This window comes from Eucalyptus grandis, chromosome 2, assembly GCF_016545825.1.
Source record: "Eucalyptus grandis isolate ANBG69807.140 chromosome 2, ASM1654582v1, whole genome shotgun sequence".
In the NCBI taxonomy this organism is placed as follows: Eukaryota; Viridiplantae; Streptophyta; class Magnoliopsida; order Myrtales; family Myrtaceae; genus Eucalyptus; species Eucalyptus grandis.
Genome location: NC_052613.1, coordinates 20,523,149 through 20,532,252, shown reverse-complemented (window position 1 = coordinate 20,532,252; position 9,104 = coordinate 20,523,149). Strand labels below are relative to the sequence as shown.

Sequence of the window (9,104 nt, the reverse complement as noted above, 5' to 3'; positions counted from 1 at the left end):
CAATATTTCAATTTTTTTTTCTTTTTTTTTCTTTCTTTTTCTTCCTTCTTTAGTCGACGACGGCCCGGCCGCCGGTTGGTGACATGCTAGGTGAGGCTCGAGCTCGTCAATAGGTCGCCGATAACTAGTGAAGCTTGAGTCTCACCAATAGTGAAGCTTGAGTCTCGCCGGATTTGGGGAGACTCAAGCTCGCCAATGTCTAGCGAAATGGAACGCAACAGAGGAATGTCCGAACGCTACTTCGAAAACGTGGGTCGAATGATGTTTCTCGGTCGTTCACGAGCGCTTGATTCGATTCAAACCATGTTTTCTTTCGAATCGAACGATGTTGTTTGACTGCTGCTGACGCCCGGGTTGAGGCGAACCGGTTTCTGGGTCGAGAGGATTTCGGTTCCTCGCGTTTCATGAAGCTCTTCTCTCGCCGCCGTGGCAGCTCCCTGCCCTCTCTCGCCGCCCTCGGCGGCGCCAGAAGCTTCTCATTCGACGGCGCTTCCGAAATCGTCCGGCTCTGCAGATCGCGGGCGCTCCTCGACGCGTTCCGGCTCCTGAACGCCACGGACCCTTCCGGCGTGAGCAATAAGCCCGCCCTCTACGGCGCCCTCTTGCAGACGTGCGCCGCCGCGGCCGTCTCGTTCGGCCGGGGTCTCCAAATTCATGCTCGCGTCATCAAGTCCGGCCTCGACACAGATGGGTTCGTGGGGAACAGCTTGATCACTTTGTATTTCAAGTCGGGTTCCGACATTGGGGAGACCCGGAGGGTCTTCGACGGCTTGTTCGCTAAGGACGTGATTTCCTGGACGTCGATGATATCGGGGTACGTGAAGGTGGGGCAATGTGAGGACTCGCTGAAGCTGTTCTGGGATATGCTGGGGACTGGGATTGAGCCCAACTGTTTTACTTTATCGGCGGTGATCAAGGCGTGCTCGGGGCTCGGTAGAGTGAGGTTAGGTTGGTGTTTTCACGGGGTTGTTTTTAGGCATGGGTTCGGCTCGAATCGCGTTATTTCTAGTGCTCTGATCGACATGTATGGAAGGAACTGTTGTTTGAATGAAGCACGCAGGGTGTTTGATGAGTTGCCTGAACCAGATGCTATTTGTTGGACTTCTGTTATCTCAGCGTATACAAGGAATGATATGTATGAGGAAGCATTGGAGTGCTTCTATTACATGCAAAGGAACCATTTGACGCCGGACAATTTCACATTTGGAAGTGTGTTGACTGCTTGTGGCAATTTGGGGTGGTTGAAGCAGGGCAAACAAGTACACTCCAAAGTCATCACTTTTGGTCTTTGTGGACATGTTGTCGTTGAGAGCAGCATCGTGGACATGTATGGGAAGTGCAGGTCGCTTGATGAAGCTCAGCATGTTTTCGATAGGATGATCAACAAGAATTCGGTTTCTCTGTCTGCATTGCTTGGAGGGTACTGTCAAGGTGGAAAGTTCGAGACAGTAATTCAGCTTTTCCGTGAGATGGGTAATGCTGATCTCTATGATTTTGGGACAGTTATTCGTGCTTGTGCAGGTTTGGCAGCTGTGAGGCCAGGGAAAGAGGTCCACTGCCAGTATGTAAGGAGAGTTGGTTGGAGAGATGTTGTCATAGAATCAGCTTTGGTTGATTTATATGCAAAATGTGGTTGTACAGATTTTTCCTATAGAATATTTGTGAGGATGCATGTCAAAAACCTAATAACATGGAACTCAATGATCTGTGGCTTTGCTCAGAATGGAAGAGATACAGAAGCTCTTGAAATATTTGATGAAATGGCTAAGTCGGGGGTCAGACCTGATTATATTAGCTTTGTTGGGGTTCTCTTTGCCTGTAGTCAAACAGGTTTGGTCGATCAAGGGCGAAAATATTTTACTTCGATGACTGAAGAGTATGGGATCAAAGCAGGAACAGAGCATTACAATTGCATGGTAGATCTTCTTGGCCGTGCAGGTCTCCTGGAGGAGGCTGAAAAATTAGTAGAGAATGCCGAATATAGAGACGATCCATCTCTTTGGGAAGTTCTTCTCAGTGCCTGCACCACCAGTACAAACTCTGCTTCTGCAGAGCGCATTGCAAAGAAAATTTTGGAACTGAAACCTGATCACCACTTGAGTTATGTCGTTCTGGCAAATGTTTACAGATCTGTTGGAAGGTGGAGTGATGCTTTGCAGATTAGAAGCCTAATGGAAGATAAGAAGATCAAGAAGATGCCAGCTATGAGCTGGACGTAGAATTTAAACCTGCAGTCTTTTGGATGAATTGTTTACACATTCATTCAAAGGTGGTAGCAAATCATCGAATCCATTTGGCAGCAGAACGGGACACCATAAGGTAAGTTTCTTTCATAGCGGACTTTATTTTTTTGAATAGGGTGAACTATTGTTCGAAAGCATCATTCTGTCTAATGTTGAGGAACTTACGAACTGGATTACCACTGTGTATTGCCTTAAGGCCAATCAACAGTTGTTGACACCGTCATTTATCTGTCGGCACCATCTGCACCACGAGCCCAGCACAACCATCACCACAACTGTTGCCACCGTCATCAATCTGCCAGCACCATCCTTGCCAGCAGCCTGCAACAATCATCATCACTGACTACTGGCTTTCTGTCTCCAGAATCAGATTGATTACCAACTAATCTTTTTGATGATTATGTTAGGAAAAGTCCCTATGGCGTTTTGAGGATGACAAAACAATTTAAGTACACACTAGCATGTGCAACCGATTGTGCAGAAGCTGCTGCCTTTACATACACGGATCTATATGCAGATGATGTTAGTAATGGGACATCCAAGAGTGCAGAAGGACATGCTCTACAGAAGGTGAACAATGTACGTATTGGACGCGAAAAACGTTAGTGACGGGACAGACTTTTGAAATGATGACCAAGGTTATTGGACGTGAGATACGTCAATGTCTTAGAAGGACTGCAGTGTGAACAAATTAGAGGACGTGCATCAGAAAGTTTGGATGGATCAATAGAAGGAGAACCGACTAGAGGACATGGAGACATCAGTGGGCTTGGATGGACCTTGCAGATGGTGAACAAGCTAGAGGACGTGATTGTTGAAAAGTTTGGATAAAGGATAAACCAAGTACAAGGTATCGACCAAAAAAAAAAAGTACAAGGTGAACAGTTTATGGAACGTGAGTAAATATGTTTGGAGACACCTAAACGTAGGAGGAGAACAAGATTGGTTATGCAGACTCTTGGAAAGACTTGAGTGCAGAAGATGTTCTACTTACGGACTGTTGTAGAAGCAGAACCAACTATTTTGGGAAACTGTTTCTACGGAGCTGACAGTGAAGTTCTACAATTGCAAACGACAGAACCAATGCTACTCGTGGGATTTGAATTTCAAGCGTCACTCCATGTGTAATGGCTACAAAATTCGACCGAAGGGCTGTAGTTTAGTGGGGGAAAAAACGAACAAAAAACTAGTCTATGCTCTGAGTGTTCATCTTCTCGCTATGTATATCTGGATGTATTTCTACGTAGAGGTCTGTGCATCTACAATTTATGTATACGCCGTCAATGTCTCGAGACTTTCAATAGATGATTCCAGCCTTGATTTTGGCTGTGAAAACTCGAAGAGAGTAGCTTAGGTGAATAGGCTAAATCACTATACACATGCTCTGCATTTGTTCCATCCTTCAATCCCTTTTCTATTCAATTGATAGACGATATTTGTTTCGGTATGTGCACGGCGGTTCGTGCACGTTGTACGTACTGTCTAGCACTTAAACTCGAAAGAGGTTAGGATTTCCTCATCCCTCTCGGTCTTTTGTGCCTGATCCGTCTTATCATATATTAAGACTTACATGATAAACGCATCGAAATCAATCCACAGTAATCTTAGAAAAAGGCCAGTTTGAAGTGAGTATTGTGAAGACGCAAAGCACGGTTGCTCAAGTGTTTTTCTTTTTTTTCTTTTTTTTTTCTTTTCTTTTTTTAGTTGTGATAATGAGACGAAGGTAATTATATTTTTATGATCATACACATTTTCAAACTAGAAGGATTTTTTGTGACTTGAAAACTTGAGAAGTCACGTTTGTTGGAAATTTTGGGTAGCTAAAAAATTGTCTTTTTCTCAGACATGCTCACTATGAATGTAAGGGAAAGAAGGAACTCTTGAAATCTCAACATGTTTTAGTATTTCCTATATAGTTATGCAAATCTGCCTTGCAATAATTCATTTTATGAAAGAGAAGATGACATGGATGAGATTTGAACGTTGGCTCAATGTGCAGTATCATTTTTTTAACCTTTAATATAATCCTTAAATTTTTTATAGATGTTCAATTCAATCCCTGAATTATATAAAATGTTCGATGTTATAATTCTATTAATTTTTTTTTTTTGGTTGAATATAATTCTATTAATTCAAGTTAATGAAATTTACTAATTTAATTTGAGCTAATATAACAAAAAAATTTAAATCGGTATACACATGACAAATTTACAAACAAAAAAAAAAAAACTCAAAACTAGTACACTTGAAAATTTAACTATCAAATTGTTAATTTTGGTGACACGTGATAGTTAATAACCAAACCAATTTATGGAAGGGGTGGTCCGAGTGAATGGTTTCCACTCAAGAAATGGAAACCATCCACTAAGGACTAGTTCCAAAATATTAGAACTGGGAATCGGCATTAGTTCCATGGATCCATCCAGGAAATAAACCGCCAATTCGATTCGATTCTTGAATGGGTCCACAAAACTGGTCCCAACAATCTTCACATACTTAGTTTAACATTTTTCAACAAGTCAAAGTAAAACAAAAAGTGAATAACTTCCATATTCTTAGTTGTAATATCAGTAACAAAATTGAACTCATATTGAAAGTTAACAGTCGAAGTCGTGAGTCATTAGGTTGTTGAGGTTGAGAGTGGGCTGTGAGTGAGAAATAGATAGACAATTTAGACAATGCGAGAGTAAGAAGAGACGAATACTCAATTGATGGATGTTGAACTCCAAATTAGAGGTTTTTAGGGTTTTCATTTTTCTTAAATTATTTTTTGATGGGAAGTTTTTCTTAAAAATTAAATATATATTCATATATTACCAGTTCAATCTGGGTGGATGGGTGGGCGATTCCGATTCGATCCCGAGCGATTTCCCGTTCTTTTGCGCATTTCTAATTTGTGATTTTTCGTAATATTAATTCAATTTAATCAAAACTAATATATGATAAATTTATCACAAATGTGCCAGTTTAAGATTTTTAGTAATTAAAAAGATTAGTTTGAGTAAACATTCACAAACTTATTAATTTGGAGTTTTTCGTAATATTAATATATTTAATTTCTGATGCGGCACATTTAAAGGGTGTGTAAAGATAAACATTGCATCCGATTTTGACAGTATATTTAAAGCATGTTTTGTTTTCGAAGCGAAACAGGCAGGCGAGCACACGCCCCTCCTTCTCTCTTTCCTTCTCCGCGAGTCCGAAAGAGGGAGAGAGAGAGAGAATCCATGGAAGGACTGAGCGAAGAAGACAAGCGAGCTCTCCGGGGCAGCAAGTTCGCGCCCCTCCCTTCCTTGCCGCCTTCTTCTCGACCCAGGTATAACTCTCCCTTAATCACGCACTTCCATTCGAAACGAGGGGGGGAAGAAATTGGATTTGTTTTGGGCTGAATCGATTCGAAATTCGTCAAATCGCCTTTGCGGTTCTCGCAGGTTGGCGCATCCCGGCGGTGCCATCACGACGAACAAGGCGGCGGCCCTGGCCAAGTTCCTGGAGCGCAAGCTGCAGGAGCCGCGGGGGTTGGCCTCCATCGACCCTGATCTCGTCGAGCTCGCCGTCAAGAATGCCAAAGACTGCGTCACTTCGAGTAATCGTTTGGTGCAAAATTTCGCTTGCCCGTGCTGTTAATTGATTTGGGTTTTCTTCTGATTGTTGTTATATTGATCGGGCAGGTTGAGTTTCTGTGCGTGTTGTGTGATGTGAGAATTCGGGACTGATAGTGTTGATATAGATAGTTGTGGCTCGGTGTGATTGAAAAGGTGATGGTATGTTGTTGTCGGTTGATGATGAGAAATTCGATCTCGCCCGATTGTTAATGTGAGAGGTTTGACTTCCTTTCTTGGTTATCGATAAAACTCTGTAGGTTTCGCTTAGCTCACTGGGGGTTTTATGGCTTACTGTCAAGTGGGATTTGTTCCGTTCGAATTGCTTTCCGTGACAACGTGTTGTGATCATTCTTTATTCGGACTCGGACCAGGCTGTGAGGCATTGCTTTCTGTGTGCTGATGAATGCTAATGTTTCCCATGTTCTCTTTCTTGAGTCTTGTCTACATGACAAGCTTGTGAGTTGTTATTATCAAAAGAAGAGAGGGTCAATTTGGAATTAGTATTGCCCTGCGCTTGGTTTTTGTTCTTGGTTGATGCATGTTGGTAAAATTGAATATCAGCTCATGGTCGAGTGTAAGGTTGCTCAATCAGGGGGTGGAGTTTCTACCCTTTTTGTTTTTGCTTGTGTGTTATGACAATGTGACCTAACAGTGCATGCTGAAGTCAAGGAGATTAGAAACTAATTCAGACTGATGGCTAATCTTTTAATCTCACTTTTCCTCAGGCAGTACCTCAACTTCAGGAAGAATGATCAGACATGTTGGTTCCTTCAATGATCCTCAGGTAGGAATTGCTCGTGCTTATTTATATGTCTCAAAATTCTTGGATCTTACACATTTGTGCAGTATCATTTTGATGCAGGAGAAACTGAAACTATTACGGAGACGAACAGCGATAGGAAGAACAAGAAAATGATGAAGAAGGATAAGAAAAAGAAGAAGAACAAGAAGAAGGACGATAAGAAGAACAAGAAAAGAAAGGTACTTCCTCAATTCTGCTTCAGTTTTGTTTGTTAGTCACTACCTGATTTGCCACCCTCCTGCCACTGCTTGTTTTGCCAATTTATAAGTTTATTCCATTGTAGGTACCAGAAGATGTTGTACATAAGAAGTCCAAGAAGAAGAAGAAGAAATTGTGATGGGGAATGATTTTCATGGTAGAGTAGAAGCGAATTGGAGTACAATTCAGTTGCGCCAAATTTCAATCTCCTGGAGAAAACACAAATGTCGTTTCCTTGGGTAATTCAAGGATCTAGGGGCAAAAACTAGGATAAGTCAAATGCAAAGGCCTTTTCCCCCATATGTGCTGTTTCATTAAATTCTTTTGTGACAGTAAAATAGTTGTTTGCCTGCACATTTCAGCAGTTCCTCAGGTAACAACTAGATTTTCAGTTCATTCTTTTGGAAGGGATGGTAGTCACATCTTTGGAAAGTACTCAGGTTTTTGTTTTTGGCTTATGAAGAGCAGTTTAGACAGCTTCATTTAACCAGTTTCTAGTTTCCATGATGGGGTTTTATAGGAGAAGAAATGCGACTCAATTCATAGTGCGGGATATATCTAATTTGTATGTCCTCGTGCAGGATATTAGTTATGGATCTCACATAAACTGTCATTCGACACTACATTCAGTCCTCTCATTTGAGGAGACTTATCTGATGTCGGGAATTATAATCAAGAGAACTATCCTTGACCAGAAATTTTTTGATTTTGGGTGCACAATCGTGTTGCAGATTCTGAATATTCTGAGATACTGCTTTACCGCCTTATTAGCAAAAGAAAGGAAGGAAGAAAAATTGTACAGTAACAAAATCCACTCGTCGTTACTGGACAGTTTCTTGTACACAGCACAGCTTCCCTTTAGATTAAGTCTTGTTCTTTTGGCCAAACTTCAGATTTAAGTTCTAAGCACGTTTTAGCTTGAAGCAGGAAGCGGAGAGTTTTCTCTCCGTGGACTTTTTAAATTATAGCTGCCTTCTGCGTTTGTTGTTGCTGAAGAACTTGATGGTTGAATTTGTGTTGCTTGCTGTTTCAATTTGGAACTTTTGGTGGCCACATAGCCTGAAAATCATACTCTGGTGGAAGCCCACGGGACTCCATGAGAGGAGTGTAAAAGAGGATTGTTTGAGGTGCTTAACATGTTCTGAGGCTAAGGTACTCCTGGTACACTGCTCTCCTCAAATCGTCGACTGGACATTGGCAATTGTCGCGTTTCAACTGATTGAATTCTTACGGAAGGCTATGGTTTTTGTACTCGAATTGACAGATGATGGTGCATCAAGAAATGAATTAGAACTTGATTATTAGGTTCTAAAAACTCATGCAGTGAATCCGCTAATGCCAACACAAATTATTTTAGAAAGAATAAAGGGCGAGAGTTTGATTGACAAAAGGAAATAAATTGCAATAACCGATTGACTCGGCTGTTTTAACATGCTAGACTGCAACCATTAGTCAACACCTTCGATGAATGCTCTCCGTGTTTGACTGTAATAAGGTTCCTACTACTTCTATCCTTGCCATCGATGTTAATGCTTCTCGACTCTACGAACATTGACTTGACTAAGATCAACTCGACTATCAGTTGATGGAGGGAAATTGTTATCGGCTTGTCGACTTAATTCTATTGGCTTCTCACAATCAGTGAACATATTATGCACTTGTACTTGGCGTGAATAATAATCATTCTATTCCTTTGAATAATTTCTAGCTCAGAAATAGATTTTCTATTTCTAATTTCTAGATGAGTTTCTAAGCAAAGATATGCATTTGATAATGACACTAAATTTATATTCCCAAAATAAAAATCTGTTTGATAAGCCTTCTTCAATCTCTCTCTCTCTCTCATGCTACTTTACATTTATTGTGTTCCACTCTTTCATGAGATAAAACATCCTTAATGAATTGAATTAAAAGCATTGGTGCTGCTTTACATCGATGGGCGGCATAAAAACGATCCGAATTTAGCGGGTGGCAGCCATGGGCGCACAATGAAATGAGTTTTTATTTCTATTTCTATTCCAAAAATTGAAAAGTAGAAAATCTCTACTTCTCATTTATGTTTCACACCTATTTCTATGCTAAAAATTTATTCGGGAAATAGAAAAATGAACTTTCTTTATCAAATGGATTTATGTTCCAAACTTATTTCTAGAAACAGAAAGACAAGAGAGAGAGAGAGAGAAACAAAATAATTATCATGCCCGATCGCAATGACTCTCTACATTATTACTAGAGCCCATCTTAAGATATTCCTCT

The 9,104-nt window shown here is 40.9% G+C and overlaps 2 protein-coding genes across 3 annotated transcripts; both read left to right on the top strand.

Moving 5' to 3' along the window:
- LOC104425920 (pentatricopeptide repeat-containing protein At1g03540) lies at positions 1-3,641 on the top strand. Of its 2 annotated transcripts, none has more exons than XM_010038803.3 (2): positions 1-2,319; positions 2,651-3,641. In XM_010038803.3, the coding sequence occupies exon 1, from the start codon at positions 405-407 to the stop codon at positions 2,217-2,219; it is 1,815 nt and encodes a 604-aa protein (XP_010037105.2). In that variant the 5' UTR covers positions 1-404; the 3' UTR covers positions 2,220-2,319; positions 2,651-3,641. The 2 variants fall into 2 exon arrangements, with proteins under 2 accessions (XP_010037105.2, XP_010037097.2); XM_010038795.3 differs by having other exon boundaries at positions 2,440-3,641.
- Positions 3,642-5,393: 1,752 nt separating this feature from the next.
- Positions 5,394-7,546, top strand: LOC104425911 (pre-mRNA-splicing factor CWC22 homolog). The gene is made up of 5 exons (XM_010038787.3): positions 5,394-5,559; positions 5,675-5,829; positions 6,574-6,632; positions 6,695-6,829; positions 6,934-7,546. The coding sequence occupies exons 1-5, from the start codon at positions 5,471-5,473 to the stop codon at positions 6,985-6,987; spliced, it is 492 nt and encodes a 163-aa protein (XP_010037089.2). The 5' UTR covers positions 5,394-5,470; the 3' UTR covers positions 6,988-7,546.
- Positions 7,547-9,104: the final 1,558 nt, after the last annotated feature.

What these genes read in the sequence shown, in the direction of transcription:
- LOC104425920 (XM_010038803.3), top strand. Translation starts at nt 405, where the DNA reads ATGAAGCTCTTCTCTCGCCGCCGTGGCAGCTCCCTGCCCTCTCTCGCC.
- LOC104425911 (XM_010038787.3), top strand. Translation starts at nt 5,471, where the DNA reads ATGGAAGGACTGAGCGAAGAAGACAAGCGAGCTCTCCGGGGCAGCAAG. An exon ending in CCGCCTTCTTCTCGACCCAG is followed by an intron (nt 5,560 to 5,674) that starts GTATAACTCTCC and finishes CGGTTCTCGCAG; the next exon opens with GTTGGCGCATCCCGGCGGTG. An exon ending in GTTCCTTCAATGATCCTCAG is followed by an intron (nt 6,633 to 6,694) that starts GTAGGAATTGCT and finishes ACATTTGTGCAG; the next exon opens with TATCATTTTGATGCAGGAGA.